This window comes from Scyliorhinus canicula, chromosome 27 (genome assembly GCF_902713615.1).
Source record: "Scyliorhinus canicula chromosome 27, sScyCan1.1, whole genome shotgun sequence".
In the NCBI taxonomy this organism is placed as follows: domain Eukaryota; kingdom Metazoa; phylum Chordata; class Chondrichthyes; order Carcharhiniformes; family Scyliorhinidae; genus Scyliorhinus; species Scyliorhinus canicula.
This window is the reverse complement of record NC_052172.1, coordinates 6,160,841-6,178,298: the sequence shown is the minus strand read 5'-3', so window position 1 is coordinate 6,178,298 and position 17,458 is coordinate 6,160,841. Positions and strand designations below refer to the sequence as shown.

General features: G+C 47.8%; 1 gene segment (V, D, J or C); it reads right to left on the bottom strand.

The window, feature by feature from the left end:
- Positions 1-1,088: 1,088 nt before the first annotated feature.
- Positions 1,089-10,364, bottom strand: LOC119957688. The segment is given in 4 exon segments: positions 1,089-1,190; positions 8,063-8,116; positions 8,702-9,057; positions 10,262-10,364. Coding segments are annotated over 4 exon segments (558 nt in total).
- Between the last annotated feature and the right edge of the window lie 7,094 nt (positions 10,365-17,458).

Here is a 17,458-nt window from a genome sequence, read left to right as displayed (position 1 = left end):
AAAGCTCCAAGCGTCGTCAGAGGGTCCTTGTTTAGGGGCTGGTTTAGCTCACCAGGCTAAATCGCTGGCTTTTAAAGCAGACCAAGCAGGCCAGCAGCACAGTCCGATTCCCGTACCAGCCTCCCCGGACAGGCGCCGGAATGTGGCGACTAGGGGATTTTCACAGTATCTTCATTGAAGCCTACTCGTGACAATAAGCGATTTTCATTTCATTTCATTTTCATTCCTTAAGATAGCAGAGCAGGTGGATACAGTGTTTCGAAGACACGCAGCATGTTTACCTTTCTTAACGGAAGGAAAGAGTTTAAGAGCAGGGAGGTTATGCTGGAACTGTATCGACGTTGGTTCGCCCAAAACTAGAGTACTGTGTGCAGTTATGGAATCCACGTTATAGGAGAGATGCAATCGCACTAGAAAGGGTCCAGAGGAGAGTTATCAGTATGTGGCATGGGCTGGAGAGTTTTCGCTGTGAAGAGAGATTGGATAGACTGGGGTGATTTCCTTGGAGCACAGGAGACTGAGGGGGGACATGATTGCAATATATAAAATTATGAGGGGCACAGATAGAGGAGACAGGAAGATATATGTCCCCTTGATGGATGGATCAATGAGCAGGGGGTATAGATTTAAGGAAGTGTAGCGGGAATGTGAGGATTTCACCCAGAGGGAGGTGGGAGTCCGGAACTCGCTGCCTGAAAGGCAGGTGAAGGGAGAAACCCTCATTACATTCAAGAAGTCTTCAGTTGTGCACTTGCGATGTCAACGTATAAAAGACTGTGGACCAGCTGCTGGAAATGGGATTAGGATAGTTAAGTGGTCGTTTCTGACCGGTACAGATGCAATGGGCCGATGGGCGTTTTCTGTGCTACAGACCTCTGTAACTCTGAACCGCCAGTCAGGAGACCAACTGCGCAGAAGCCAGCTGCCACGGCTGTCGGTTAAACTCTCGCCTTCTTCTTGCTCGCTTCCCATTCACCATAATTTTATTATAACAGCCTCCTTCCGAAATTCCCTGAATTCACTGGGCTTCACCTGCTAAAATGAGGAGCTCCGTTTCCCACAGCGCTACCCCAGGCGGACTGATGACATTACAGCCTGCTTTCCGAACTCTTCTGCCGGTGACTCCAGTCCAGTGCCTGCTCGTTCAGCAGCCCATCGGCTTTGCTGCATTGCATGGCCCCAGGAAGCGCCTGAAACCAGAAATTAGGCTTAGATTATTAAGACACATCAAGCTCAACATGTAACGATGGACCAAAGGAAATTACTGCGGATGCTGGAAGCTGAAACGGAAGAAAAAATGCTGGAAAATCTCAGCAGGTCTGGCAGCATCTGTAGGGGGAGAAAATAGCTAACGTTTCGAGTCCAATGACTCGAGTTTAATGTAACGATGGAGTCGACGTTTTGCTAAATTATAGATAAAAGTTGTGATCAGTTATTCCACAGCTAGAACGGAAACGATGAGTTAAATACCCGCCTTCTTTGACGTATTTCAAGAATTCGGATTTACCCCCTCCCCAATACCACACACACACACACACAGCAGCTTTTGGGGGGGGGAGAGGTCGAGGTCTCCATTACACTTTGTGTACAGAATGCTTCCTGTGCCTCCTGACAATACCCCTGGAAATTAGGTTCAGCAAGAACTGGGTGAGGAGAAATGGCATAATCGACATTCTAATTGCAGACAGAGAAATGCAATGTCTGTTCAAGTGTACGATGATCGGTTTGCGAATCCTGAGACCTTCCGTTCCGAGTATCAGGGAGGTCCTGGACTGGTTCTACATTTCTCTGCATGGCTGGGCTGCCGAGTGCCGCAGTGATTCAGCGCCCTGAGAGCCAACATTCTCATCCCTGCAGGCCCTCACATCGGCGTTCCTGACTTCACACAGCGCCGGGGTAATTGTGTCAGCTTGGGCAGATTGTGGAAAAAGGCAGTGTCACGTGGACAGAGCTGGGGCTTGAATAGTTTGCAAGTTCTGTGAATGGAGGGACCGAGTTTACTGCGGACAATTTTTCTGACAGAACAAAGATAGTGGCCAAAAGAAGTTGCTGGTGTTCGCGGAGGGCACCGTGGAAGGCCCCTCCCCATCCCCGTCCCAACTCCTCCCCTTTCTCGGCTGATTGGAGGTCAGAACCACACAGAAAGGGCGGCCCGGAAGCACAATGGTTAGCACAGTTTCTTTGCAGCTCTATGGTCCCAGTTTTGATTCCCCGCTTGGGTCACTGTCTGTGTGGAGACTGCACGTTCTCCCCGTGTCTGCGTGGGTGTCCTCTTGGTGCTCCGGTTTCCTCCCACAGTCCAAAGATGTGCAGGTTAAGTGGATTGGCCGTGCTAAACTGTCCTTAGAGTTCAAAGAGGTCGGGTGGCATTACTGGATTACGGGGATAGGGTGGAGGGTGCTCTTTCCAAGGGGCGGTGCAGACTGGATAGGTCGGATGGCCTCCACCTACACTGTAAATTCTATGAAAATGATTGACACGCCCTCCCCTCATTTGAGTCGTATTCACGCCCCTCTCCTCAGTTATCTGTCCTTTGCCCCATAGTGTCAGTGAGAGATCCCAACAAGCCGCAGTCTAGTCACTCTTCCGCCTCCCAGCAGTGTGGCTGACAACCTGGGGATCCATGACACACAATAACTTCCGACTAAACGGATGGGGATGGATTTTTGGTCGCTGGGGGTTTTTGTTAGGGAGCAGACCTGTTCTGAAGCTCTGTGCTCCATCGGTAGCTACACAATAATAAACCGCCGTGTCTGACCCTCTGGCGCTATCCAAACGCAGCTCCGAATTGCTACCGTCCGCATTTTGGGCAATGGTATATCCGGCGTTAAAATCGGCTTCGTAGTTCGCTTGGCTCCCGGTCACCGTGAACCCGATGAGAGTGAGCCCCTCCCCGGGGCGCTGCCGGTACCAGAGCATGGTAGTGCGGATAGTTCCCTTCTGCTCACAGTTCAGTTGGGCAGCCCCACCTTCCTTCACGGCGACTGTAACCGGCCACTGATGGACCACATCCTTCGAGAAAGCACCTGAAAAAAGATTTCGGCCATTAATATGTGAAAGTCACACCGGGTCACTGCTGCATTAACGTTGAGACAAAATGTGACCCATTCCAGCTCGTCAGCCCCACAGTTTGCAATTTTTGTTCCTTGTCGCCGACACAAGTTTATTTTTATAAACCACTTTAGAATTTGCTTCTACCGCCCTTCGACATCACAAACAACTGCTTCAAACAAAAATCGCTTTATTTCGATCTGTTCATCATTTGTCAATTGTTTACTGATACGATTTTATGTTGATCCTTTGATGTGGATCAGGTTTTAAATGTGGGTTACAACCGTTACATGATAATCACACGTGTTGACCTGTAGCGATTCCATTAATTCCCCGGCTTACATGGCAGCAGAAGGAAAACAATGAGGACGAGAAATTGGAAAGACATCGCGGGTTGACTCAGGATTCAATCTCCAGCTGCAGCGCCGCTTCTGACAGTTTTGGCTGAGGAACTTGTCACGTTGGGGCAGCGTTAATGCGTCACTTTAGAAAGGGAAGTGCGTCAATCTCCCATCCCAGCCGCATTGGATCTTCGCATTTGCCGTCTGTGCGAAAGACCAATCAGAATATTGTCCATGCTGCGCGGAGTGTGCACGTTCTGTACGGCGCCTGCACGTTCGCTGTGAGGAGTCTGCACGTTCTCTGTCTGTCTGCGTGGATTTCTTCCGGGTGCTCCGGTTATCTCCCACAGTCCAATGATGTTCAGGTTAAGTGGATTGGCCATGATCAATTGCCCAAAGCGTCCAAAAAGTTTAGGAGGGGTTATTGGGTTATGGAGATAGGGTGGAAGTGAGGGCTTAAGTGTGTCGTGCAGACTCGATGGGCCGGGTGGCCTCCTTCTGCACGATATGTTTGATGTTCTATATCAATTTACCCCTTTCCCTCAAATTGGGCAGACCATGATATATGAGTTAGAAGGGCGCAAATTCAACCCCGAACTATGGTGCAAACTGGGTGGCCAGTCAGCTCTTTGCAGACTTCGCCCAGATTTTCCCTTCAGCAATTGGGAATATCACAGATGTATCTGAAGATTATTGCAAAAGCCTGTGAGGCAGAAAGGGATGGTGAGTTAGCAGGAGCCAAGGAGGAGACAGGAGGGCGGCCTCGTGTGTAACATAAACACCAGAACAGTAATTCAAATATATTGAATGCCAAATCAATCGTTCACATTTATCGAGCTATAGAACACCTTTAATGAAATAGGATGACCCAAGGAAATTCAAAGGAGCATTATTAAAGAAAGCAAGGACCCCAATCATGTGGGAGATGTGAGGCCGACAGACCGAAAGCATAACGAAAGGGGTAGATTTTAAGGAATGACTAATAGGAGGAAGGTAAGGCGATATTGTGCCACTGCTACCTCACAGAGTCAGTGACCTGGGTTCCATTCCGGCCTTGGGTGACTATCACTGTGCAGTTTGCGGGGGTTCTTCCGGGTGCGCAGTATTCCTCCTACAATCTAAAGATGTGCAGGTTGGGTGGATTGGCCAAGATCAATTGCCCTTTATTGTCCAAAGGTTTAGGTGGGATGACAGGGAAAGTGCAAGGGAGTGGGTCCCAGTAGTGTCAGAGAGTCAATGTAAACTAAATGGGCCGAATGGTAACTGATAATGATGAGGACAGTCAGAGGATAGAGCAGGATATAGATTGGTTAGAGACTGGTGCAGAGAGCTAGCAGATGGAACATAATCCGGACAAAGGTGAGGCAATGCATTTGGAAGATGGGAAAAAGGTGGCAGAACCCTGAAGAGAATTGCTAAGCAGAGGGATCTGGGTGTAAAGGTCCTACATTAGTTATGCCACGCTTGGAATATAATGTTCAATTCTAGTCGCCACACTACCAGAAGGATTTGGAGGCTCTGGAGAGGGTACAGAAGAAGTTTACTAGGATGTGGTCTGGTATGGAGGGTATTAGCTATGAGGAGAGGTTAGATAAACTCGGTTTATTCTCACTGAAAAGATGGAAGTTGACGGGCAACCTGACAGAAGTCCACAGAATTATGAGAGGTATGGACAGAGTGAATAGGCAGAAGCTCATTGGCAGGGTGCAAGAGTCAATTACTAGGGGCCTGAGGGTCAGTACTGATGGAACATTTCATTATCTGAGGATCAGAACCGAGGGAACACGTAGTTGCCCGAGGTTCAATGCTGCTGGAGCAGTTCAGCGTTTAAGGATCAATACTGAGCGGTAAAATGCTGATAAATCGCGAGAGCCCAATAATCTACATCCCATGGTACCGAACAAGGTGGCTTGAAATATAGAGGATGCATTTGTGATCATCTTCTAGGATTCTATAGACTTGGATTCCCGTACCAGCCTCCCCGGACAGGCGCCGGAATGTGGCGACTAGGGGCTTTTCACAGTAACTTCATTGAAGGCTACTCATGACAATAAGCGATTTTCATTTTCATTTCACTATGGAACAGTTCCTTCAGATTGGAGGGTGGCTAATGGAACTCCACTATTTAAAAAGGGATGGCGAGAGAAATCAGGGATTTATAGACCAATGGGGGAAATTCTAAAATCCAATATCAACGATTTTATAGCAGAGCACTTAGAAAACAGTGGCAGAATCGGACAAAGTCATCATGGATTTATAAAGGGGAAATCATGCTTGCAAATCTACTGGAATTCTTCGAGGATGTAACGAGTAAAGAGCCCATGAATATGGTATAATTGGACTTTCTGAAGACTTTTTACAAAGTCCCACATAAATCATTAGTGTTTAAAATCAAAATGCATGGAATTGGGGGTAGTGTATTGCGATGGGTAGGAAACTGGTTGGCAGACAGAAACGAAGAGTAGGAATTAACGGGTCTTGTTCAAATTGGAGGTCAGTGACTTCTGGTGTACCGCAGGGATTGGTGCTAAGATCCCAGCTATTCACAAAATATATTAATGATTTAGATGAGGAAACAAGATGGCATATCTCTAAAATTTCAGACGATACGAAGTTGGGTGGGGGGGGGGGGTTGAGTTTGAGGTAGATGCAGAGATCCTTGAGAGTGATTGGGACAATTTGAGTGAGTGGGCAAATGAATGGCAGATGCAGTATAATGTGGATAAATGTGAGGTTATCCACTTTGGTAGCAAAAAGAAGAATGCAAACTATTATCTGAATGGCCATAAATTAGGAGAGGGAAACGTGCAATGGGACCTAGGTGTACTCATACACCAGTCACTGAAGGTAAGCGTGTAGGTGCAGCAGGCAGTAAAAAAGGCAAATGGTATGCTGGCCTTCATTGCGAGAGAATTCGAGTACAGGAGCAGGGGTGTTTTGCTGCAAATATACCGGGCCTTGGTGAGGCCACACCTTAAATACTGTGTGTAATTTCGGTCTCCGTATCTGAGGAAGGATGTTCTAGCTATAGAGGGAATGCAGCGAAGGTTTACCAGACGGATTCCTGGGATGGCAGGACTGACGTACGCGGAGTCATTGAATCAGTTAGGATTGTATTCGCTAGAGTTCAGATGAATGAGGAAACCTATTAAAACTTCGAACAGGATTGGCCAGGGAAGATGCAGAAAGGATGTTCCCGATTGTGGGTGTGTCCAGAACCAGGGGAACACTCTGAGGATACAGGGTCGACCATTTAGGACAGAAATTAGGAGATATATCTTCAGTCAGAGAATGGTCGGCCTGTGGAATTCGCTACCACATGAAGTTGTTGAGTCCAAAACGTTGTATGGTTTCAAGAAAAAGTTAGATTTAGCACTTAGGGCGAAGGGGATCAAAGGATATGGGAGAAAACGGCGTTATGTTATTGAGTTGGATGATCGGCCATGATCATAATGAATGGCAGAGCCGCCTTCAAGGGCCGAATGGTCTCCAGCTGCTCCTATTTCCTCTATGTTTCTCCGAGAGACAAGTACGTTGTCTCAGCGTTAAAACTGAGAGAACATTAATTTTCTGAGGGTCAGAACTGAGACAACATTTCAGTGCCTGAGGTTGAACGCTGAAGGGGCAATTCACTGTCTGAGTTCAATATGCGGGAACACTTCATTAGTTGAGGCTTAATGCTGAGGGAAGGCTTCATTGTCTGAGAGTCAATAATGAGGGAGCACTTCATTGTCTGAGGGTCAAAACTGAGAGAACATTCATTTGGTCTGGTGATCAATACTGAGTGAACCAGTATTGATATATCATTGTCTGAGGGTTAATGCTGAGGGAATACTTCATTGTCTGAGGGTTAAAACTGAGGGAGCATTCATTGCCTGAGGATCAATGCTGAGGGACCACGTCGTTGTCTGAGAGTTGATATTGATGGAAAACTTTATTTTCTCATGTTCAGTACTGACTTAACACTTCATTGTCTGAGGTTCAATCCTGAGGGAGAACATCATTGTCTCAGAGTCAACACTAAGGGAACACCACTTTCTGCGGCTCACAACTGAGGGAGTACCTCATTGTTTGATGGTTAGTACTGAGGGAACAGTTTATTGTCTCTACCTCAATATCGAAGGAACACTTCAGTGTGTGAGGATCAATACTGAGGGAAAACTTCACTTTCTGCGACTCAATACTGAGGGAGCACCTCATTGCTTGCACGTCAATACTGAGGTAACACATAATTGTCTGAGGGTCAGTACTGAGGGAATGCTTCATTGTAGGAGCGTCAATATTGAGGGAACACTTAAGTGTCGGGGGCTCAACGCTGAAGGAACACTTCAGTTTCGTTTGTTTCAGTTTTATTCAATACTGAATAAACACTTCATTGTCTGAACGTCAACGTATTGAGGGAACATTTATCTGCCTGAGAATCAATATTGAGGAAACATGTCTATGCCTGAGGGTTAATACTGATGGAACACTTCATTATCTTTCGTGTGAAACGTTTTGTGTTCCAGCGGGGGGCTGTGAGCGATCTTTCCGCTCCTACTGGGAGCCAGCTGGGTATAATGCATGTTTGTTCATATCCAAACAATGTAAATTAAAAACAGATAAACTGGTCATTTCTCTCATTGCTGCACTTTAGGACTTTCCTCTGTCCTAAAATGCGACTACATTACCACAATTACACAGGTCACTTGAGTAATTTCTTGTGAGGTTTTTATTGGCTTGATCTGTGGAAAAGGAACAAGAGTTAACGGTAATGTTACAGTTCAAGGACCATTGACCTGAAATGTTAACCCAGTTCCTCTCGTAACAGATGGTGCCACACCTGCTGAGTATTTCCAGCAACTTCTATTTTTATTTTAAATTTCCACAATCCACGATCTCCACGATAGGGCAGCGGTAGTACTGTTGGTAGCACTGTTGCTTCACAGCGCCAGGTTCCCGGATATGATTCCCGGCTTGGGTCACGGTCTGTCCAGAGATTGCACGTTCTCCCCGTGTCTGCGTGGGTTTCCTCCGGGCACTCCGGTTTCCTCCCACAAGTCCCGAAAGAGGTACTTGTTAGGTGAATTGGACATTCTGAATTATCCTTCCGTGCACCCGACCAGGAGCCGGAATCTGGTGACTAGGGGATTTTCACAGTAACTTCATTGCAGTGTTAATGTAAGCCTACTTGTGACACTAATAAAGATTATTATATTTGTACATCTTATTGGGTCAGCACTGAGGGAACGCTTCATTGTATGCAGGTGCAGCAGGCGCGTTGAGGCAGCGAAGTTCACTGACGGAATAGAAGTTCTATCTCCCTTCACGTTTTTAGAAGTGGGGTTTTTGACGAAGCACTGCGCCAGACGGGACCGCTGTGCAGCACTAGTTGCACAGAAATACACCGCCGTGTCCGCGGGTGCAGCTTGCTGGAGCACCAAATCAGAATTTCTGTCGCCGTCACCGGTTATTTTATAACCAGTTTGGTCTTTCTCCTCATAATGGGCTTGTCCTCCATACTGCATGTACCCGATCAAAGTGAGCCCCTGGCCAGCTGATTGGCGATACCAGAGCATGGATTGAGGAGTGGATTCCTGCTCGTAGCAGTTCATTGAAGCCTGATTGCCCTCTGCTACCACCAGTGCGGGTGAACGTTGTCGAGGCTGTAGTCCTTGCGTTGGATCTAAACAAAAAAAATCAAGCGGTTTCATGGAATCTTACAACACAGATCAAGACCATTTCGGCTATCTGTAATAAATCGTCAGCCGTTCATACAAACACGTGCAAACGATTTCTGGTTAACCCTGCCTGGATTATTAAATATAAAACAATTGAACAGTCAACCTATTGCTGAACCAATTGAATATCAATCGATCAGTATAAACGCAACTCCGACGATGATCAAACCCATTGACTGAATATTGTCCAGACGTCAAAGAATGTTCGTTCAGTCTAATCAATATCCTAGTGCCACACATTGACACCATTTGCACGAATGTCAAAAAATGTTCCCGTCCCCTCGGCAAATGTCTTGGTTTCCCCATTATTCAAACATCTATCCATCAGAGCCTTGAAGATACTCAGAAGTGCGGGATCCGCAATTCACTGATTTACAGAATTCACTAACCTGTCTATGATGAAAGGTCTCCTCATCTCAGCCCTCATTGATCGCCCCTTATCCCCAGTCGGCGGCCCTTGTTCTAGCCTACTTTCCCAGCCAGAGTAAACACTATCTCGAAGTTCCCAACCTGTCAAATCTCTTCAGGACTGCATGAGCGTCATCAAAATCACCTGTAATTCTTCTAAACACAATAGAGTATAACTCCAAGTTATTCCTCCTCGCATCACAGTAAAGCTCTGTTATCCGAACCCCGAATCCAGGCAACCTTCTCTACTCTGCCGAAAATAGTTCTTTGTCTGTGGACACCAAACCGGTAGGCAGTCGCAATGGTATGGTAGCCCCAAAGCCGAATATATGTGGAGCAGGTCAGAGTTATTTGTGTACTCCGTCCCCGTACAGTAAAGACCACTATTCTATTTGCCTTTCTACTTGTTTATTGTACCCCAATCACTAAGTGTTTGTGCTCTTCGCGGGGGTAGACACATGTCTTACTGAACATAATTTGGAAATCGTCGCGTTTTAAAATGTGACGTTTTTTTAAATTACTACAACCAAGATGAACAAATTCACTTTCCAGCATTGCATTCCCATCTGCCACACTTCCGGCTCAATTAACCCGTCAATGTCTCTTGGTCATTTCTTTGAGTCCTGCTCACAGTTTGCATTCCCCCCCCCCCCCCTGACTTTGTATCGTCACAAAACAGGGATACATTTTTCACCGTCGCTTAGCCCCGGTAATCTATGTAACCCTATGCAGAATACTTACACGGCTGAGAAATGAATAAAGTGAAAGAGATCAAATATATTTGCATATTTGGTTGGAAAGTGCCAAAACTGATGCTTGTAATAAACGTGACCTCGCGACAAGTGACTCCAATTCAGACTAAACGTTAGTGCAGACAGACAGCCCAAATCCTGCCCCCGGAAATGACATCTTTCCGGATGACGACGGCACATTTACGCGAGAAAAAATAAAAGTACAAACGGGCGGATGTTGAAAATTTGATGAAACAAAAGAAAATGCTGGAAAAGCTGACCAAGTCTGGCAGCATATGTGGAGAGAGAAACGGAGATAACGTTTCGAGTCTGTCTCAGTGTTCCACAGATTTTGCTCAAAGATTCCGAGTTTACGCGGTGAACTGGCTTAGGAATGCGTGTCGGCTTCTGTGTTTCTCTAGAAGATAAATATATGTTGAAATTTGCCTTGGGCTTGGGTTCACACTGCACTGTGGACCAGCAATAATCTGAAGTCTATTGTCTGTACAAAGCATTTAACTTAGTGCAACTTTCAGAAAAGTTGTCCAGGAGAATTACCCCAAACCACTTCAAGACAGTTTGTGTTGGTCTTTGAGACACAGCTCAGAACTGGAGTACGAACATCTAGGCGGACGTAGCAGTGTAGTGCTGAGTTGTTGTCGGTGTTTACGTACTGAACTGTAAAGGGAAATGTTTTTGCCCTCAATTAACACGAATGGGCAGAATTATGGTATCCCTACAGTGTAGAAAGAGGCCATTCGGCCCGTCGAGTCTACACCCTACACAGACCCTGTCCGTGCTCTATCCCTGTTCCCCCACCTAACCTTTGGACACGAAGGGACAATTTAGCATGGCGATGCCACCTAAGCTGCACATCTTTGATGAATTCCTGGATGTGGAGCTTTACTGAGAGATGCTCCCTCCTAGATTACAGAAATGAATACACTTCAACGGAGATGATTCATTGGCTGTGTGTCCGTGGGCCTGAACCATTGTCACAGAAACTCCCCACTACATTCGTTCAGAAGGTTGCACAGGTGTCGACCACGGAATGAATGAGGCAGAGGGGGTAAAGACGGGTTTTGTGTTAGCTTGCGGTAGGGTTGAACCGCTGTGCTTTACTCGCAGCGCAGAAATAGGTCACCGAATCTGTCAGGTTGGGGTTCTTCAGATGCAGGGTGAATTTGTTGCTTCCAGCATCAAGTTGGACGGGGAAACGTATCTGGAAATCAAGCCCGCAGCCACCGTACCCGCTGCAAACTACTCCATCGGGACTCCCTCCTTCCTGTACCAGAACAAGGTGTAGGTGTTCATGCTATATCCAACTAAATTGCAGAGCAGACTGAGGATCTCTTCCTGTCTGATCGAAGCCACGGGTGGGAACTCGGCCACAGTGGGTGCAGCCCGGACGCCTAAAGCAGGTTTCAAGAAAACAAAGCATCTAGAAAAACAAATTGAAACCTAACAGAGACTGTTCAGCCCACTCTGACTGCTAGTTCTTTAAAATGACAATTCAGGCGATACTGATCGGCAAGAGGACAATGTTTAGGGCGACAAAGACGGTTACAGACCCAGGGGGGCGATATGTCATGGTCAGCGGGGCCCTGGATGGGGCGCCGGTAGTCCTAGTCAACGTGTACGTGCCCAACTGGGACGACACGAGCTTCATCCAAAAGACCATGGCAGAAATCCCGGACATAGCGACGCATCGACTAATCATGGGGGTGGACTTCAACTGTGTACAGGACCCAAAGACGGACAGATCAAACCCCAAAACGGGGAAAACCTCAAACATGGCAAGGGAACTCGGTCACTTTATGGAGCAGATGGGAGCTGTGGACCCCTGGACGTTTGCCCACCCGGGGGAGAAAGAATTCTCCTTCTTCTCCCCAGTACACAACGTGTTCACCAGAATTGACTTCTTTGTGGTGGGGAAAACGGTGCTTCCAGGGATAGACAAGGTGGAATACTCCGCAATTGTGATATCAGACCACGCCCCACACTACATGGATGTGCGGCTGGAGACGGGAAGGGCCCAGCGCCCCACATGGAGGTTGGACGGTGCCTTACTAGCTGACAAGGCCTTCAGCGAAAGGATAGCGTGGGCCATAGCGGAGTACACGGAGAACAACCAAAACGGGGAGGTATCATCCTCCACGTTCTGGGAAGCGCTTAAGGCCGTACTAAGAGGGGAAATCATTGCCTTCAAAGCGCAAAGAGATAGGGAGGAAAGGGTGGCTGGGCAGAAGCTGGTCGACTCCATACTGGAGGTAGACCATAAATACTCCGAGGCCCCGACCGTAGAGCTCCTGGCGGAGAGAAAAGAATTACAAAGGAACTTTAACCTGCTCTCCACAAGGAAAGCAGTGCACCAACTCCGCCAGGCGCGCGGGACCCTGTACGAACACGGAGACAAAGCCAGCCGCCTGTTGGCACATCAGCTGAGAAAGCAGGCAGCCACCAGAGAAATTGGGCAAATCAGGGGTACCAGAGGCACGTTGGAAACAGAACCAGAGAGGATTAACAAAACCTTCAAGGCCTTCTACCAAGAGCTGTACACCTCAGAGCCCCCAACGGGGAAGGCTGGGATGAACCGGTTCCGTGATGGACTGGTCATACCAGTCGTGGGAGAGGGCAGGAAACGGGATCTGGAAGCACCACTAGCACTGGGAGAGATCATGGAGAGCATTAGCTCCATGCAGGCGGGGAAGGCGCCGGGACCGGACGGATTCCCGGCGGACTTCTACAAAAAATTTGCGACAGCGCTGGCCCCGCACCTGATGTTCACAGACTCGCTAGCTAGGGGCACACTGCCACCCACGTTAGCACAGGCCTCAATCTCGCTGATACCTAAGAAAGACAAAGACCCAACGGAATGTGGGTCATACAGACCCATATCTCTGCTGAACGCAGACGCCAAAATACTGGCCAAAATCCTAGCCAAAAGGCTAGAAGACTGTGTACCTGAGGTGGTCACAGAGGACCAGACGGGCTTCGTCAAAGGTAGACAGCTCACCTCGAACATCAGGCGCCTGCTGAACGTGATAATGACCCCTTCCGGGGAGAGAACACAAGAGGTGATCGTCTCCCTGGACGCAGAAAAGGCCTTTGACAGAGTCGAATGGAAATACCTCATAGAGGTACAGGAGCGGTTCGGGCTTGGAACAGGGTTCACCGCGTGGGTAAAACTCCTATACAATGCCCCCATGGCGAGTGTACAGACCAACAATACCAACTCCCAATACTTCGAGCTGCACAGGGGCACCAGACAAGGATGCCCACTGTCCCCACTGCTGTTCGCACTAGCAATCGAACCGCTAGCAATTGCGCTCAGGGCAGCAAAAAATTGGAGGGGGATCCGAAGGGGAGGCAGAGAGCACAGAGTCTCACTCTATGCAGACGATCTGCTCCTCTACATCTCGGACCCACAAAGCAGCATGGACGGAATCATCGCGCTCCTGAAAGAGTTTGGAGCCTTCTCGGGCTACAAACTCAACATGAGCAAAAGCGAGATCTTCCCAGTACACCAGCAAGGGGGGGGGGGGGGGGGGCAGCACTAAAGGGGCTGCCGTTCAAACAAGCCCGACATAAATTCTGCTACCTGGGGATCTAAATAGCCCATGACTGGAAAGGGATCCACAAATGGAACCTCACCAGCCTGACGGAGGAAGTAAAAAAGGACCTGCAAAGATGGAACACACTCCCACTCTCCCTCGCAGGAAGAGTCCAGACGATCAAAATGAACGTATTGCCCAGGTTCCTCTTCCTGTTTAGATCCATTCCGATCTACATCCCCAAGGCCTTCTTCAAAGCACTGGACAAACTTATCATGGCGTTCGTATGGGGGGTAAAAATGCTAGGATCCCAAAGAAGGTCCTACAGAAAACAAAATCCAGGGGGGGGGTAGCCCTCCCGAATCTACAATCCTACCACTGGGCGGCAACAGCCGAGCGAGTAAGGGGATGGATCCAGGAGCCAGAAGCCGAGTGGGTGGGTGCGTGCGGAGATGGCCTCCTGCATGGGGACCTCCCTCCGGGCCCTCGCCACGGCAGCACTCCCATCCCCACCCAAAAAACACTCCAGCAGCCCAGTGGTGACAGCCACCCTCCAATCCTGGAACCAACTGCGGCAGCAATTTGGCCTGAACAAAATGTCGGACAAGGCTCCCATCTGCAACAACCATAGGTTCAAACCAGCACTGACTGACGCCACCTTCAAAAGGTGGAGGCAGGACGGGGGGACACTGACAGTCAGGGACCTATACACGGACGACAGGATTGCAACACTGGACGAACTGACAGAGAAATTTCGGCTAGCTGGGGGGAACGAGCTACGGTACCTGCAGCTCAAAAACTTCCTACGAAAGGAGACAAGGACGCATCCACAACCGCCACGACAGACACTACTGGAAGACCTACTGGATGCAAGTATCCGAGAGAAAGGGAACTGTAGCAACATGTATGACCGACTGGTAGAAAGGGACGACACCGTACTGGACGCAACAAGAAGGAAATGGGAGGATGACTTGGGGATGGAGATAGGGTGGGGACTCTGGAGCGAGGCACTGCATAGGGTCAACTCCACCTCCACGTGCGCAAGGCTCAGCCTGACGCAACTAAAAGTGGTACATAGAGCCCACTTAACGAGAAACCGTATGAGTAGGTTCTTCCCGGAGGTGGAGGACAGATGTGAACGGTGCAAAAGAGGCCCGGCCAACCACGCCCACATGTTCTGGTCTTGCCCCAGAATTGTGGAGTACTGGACAGCCTTCTTCGAGGCTATGTCCAAAGTGGTGGGGGTGAAGGTGGAGCCATGTCCGATAGTGGCGGTCTTCGGGGTTTCAGACCAGCCAGATCTATTCCTGGAGAGGAGGGCGGACGCCCTTGTCTTTGCCTCCCTGATCGCCCGCCGTAGAATCCTGTTTGGCTGGCGGTCAGCAGCACCGCCCAGAGCTGCAGACTGGCTCTCCGACCTCTCGAATTCTCTCCAAATGGAGAAAATCAAATTCGCCATCCGAGGGTCAGACGACGGCTTCCACAGAACGTGGGAGCCATTCATGCAATTGTTCCGGGACCTGTTTGTGGCCAACGTACAAGAGGAAGAATAGTCGGGGGAAGGTAGCCGGCGGGGGAGGGGGGGCTACGGGCTCGTTACGGGGGTTTGATGGCTAGCTAAGGCTCAAAACCAAACTAAATAAATGCCAATAAACATGTTGGGGAATGTAAAATATGTATGCCGGCGAAAAGGGGGAGGCCACAGTTATTACTACGAAGATGCTCACCTGTAAATATATATGTTCATTTTTGCGTGTTCTTTTTTTTCTCTCTCTCTAACAATTTGTAATTTGTTCAATATAAAACATGAAAACTGAATAAAAAACATTTATTAAAAAAAAATGACAATTCAATCGCTTTCGCCCCATCTATTTTACCCATATCCCTGAAAATCCCTTATTTCTGTATCTACACCGGTTTTTACTTTATTACCCCTTCCACTTATTAACAAATGTCACCGTCTTTTACCATTGGCAGCGAATATTTGAGGGGGAAAGACTTAATGTCCCATCCATAAGCTAAGAAAGATGAAGGGCGTTCTTCATGAGAAATCCATTCGCTTTTTTGTGAGGGGTCGCGGAAGGATAATGTGTTACCAGTAAATGTTCCCATTCAACGGAAATGCAACCAGGTTTAATAGAAGTGCACCTGAATATTGGCCAGTCAATGGAGCCAATGGGCCACAGAGGAAAACAGTTTGAACAAATGAGAACCCAAGCATTTACTTGTGACTTTTTATTTTTGAAATGGTGGGACAGTACAGAAGGCAGTCTCAAATGTTCGCGGGTCACTATCGGCTGTCTGGACTGCGGTGTTGTCAATGTTTCCATCTCAATGAATCGCCCTAAAGAAAAGTATGAGCTGGACGTTACGTGGCTAATTGTGGGGTCGCCTTCTGTAGAAGGAGCTGCCTCCTTTCCTATACTGCACTCGTGTCTGAATTCCCAAAATGTAGAACCAAAGCACTGAGATAGACAAAGTGTTGAGTCCTTGTTTCATACAGAGTATTGAGCACAAAGACAGGCAGGTAACATAAAATTATTATAACCTTCTTATTGGGCAATATTTGGAGCATTCCCGGCGTGGTAACCAGATACCAGGATGCGTATGAGGGCCCCTGAGAAGAATCAAAAGGGTTTTGCCAGAATTGTTCCTGGATGAAGGAATTTCACTAACAATGCTGGATTGCAGATTCTCGGCTGGTTCTCCTTTGAACAAGGGAGATTGAACAAGGTCTTACTAGGCGTGATCAAGATGACGACAGTCATAGCCATAGAGCCAGAGAGTCATTGAGTCATATAGCACAGTAGGGGCCCTTCGGTTCATCGAGTCTGCACCGACAAACTAGACCAAACATACACTAATCCCATTTCCCAATACTTGGCCCATAACCCTGAAAGTTATAATGTATCAGGTAATTAGCCACGCACTTCATAAAGAGTGTGAGGTTTCCCGTCAGTATTACTCTCATAGACAGTGCATTCCAGACTCACAAGACCCTCCCGGTGCAATATGTTTTCCACTAATCCCCTCTAAACTTCCTGCCCTTCATCTTAAAACGATGACCCATCGTTTTTTACCTTTTAGCTAAGAAGAACGGTTGATTCCTATCCACCCTGTCCATGTCCCTCATAATCTATAAATAACATAGAGAAAGAAAATACTTTCCAGAACTCAGGGATATAGATAAAACATTGTGGGGGAACAGGTACAGAAGGAATACGAGGAGAAACATTCTGACACAGCCAAGTTAATGAGCTGATATTGGGAGATCACTTTCATGTCTATGATTCAATATTGAGAACCAACTTCATTGTTTGAAGGTTCATATTGAGAGGGCACCTTCATTGTCTCAGGACAAATAGAGGGGGAATAATTCATTGTCTCAGGGTCAATACTGAGGGAAATCTTCATTATTTCAGGGTAAATATTAAAGGATGACTCTAGCCTTAGGGTCAATATTAAGGAAGCGCTTCAAATTTTGAGGGTCAAGGTTGAGGGAACAATTCATTTATCTGGGTCAATAGCGAGGGCTCACTTCATTGGTTGAGGGTCAATACCGAGGGAACACATGATTATCTGAGCGTTAATACTGAGGGAACCCTTCATCGTCTGAGGATCAGTACTGAGGGATAAGTATACCCCGCAGGGCA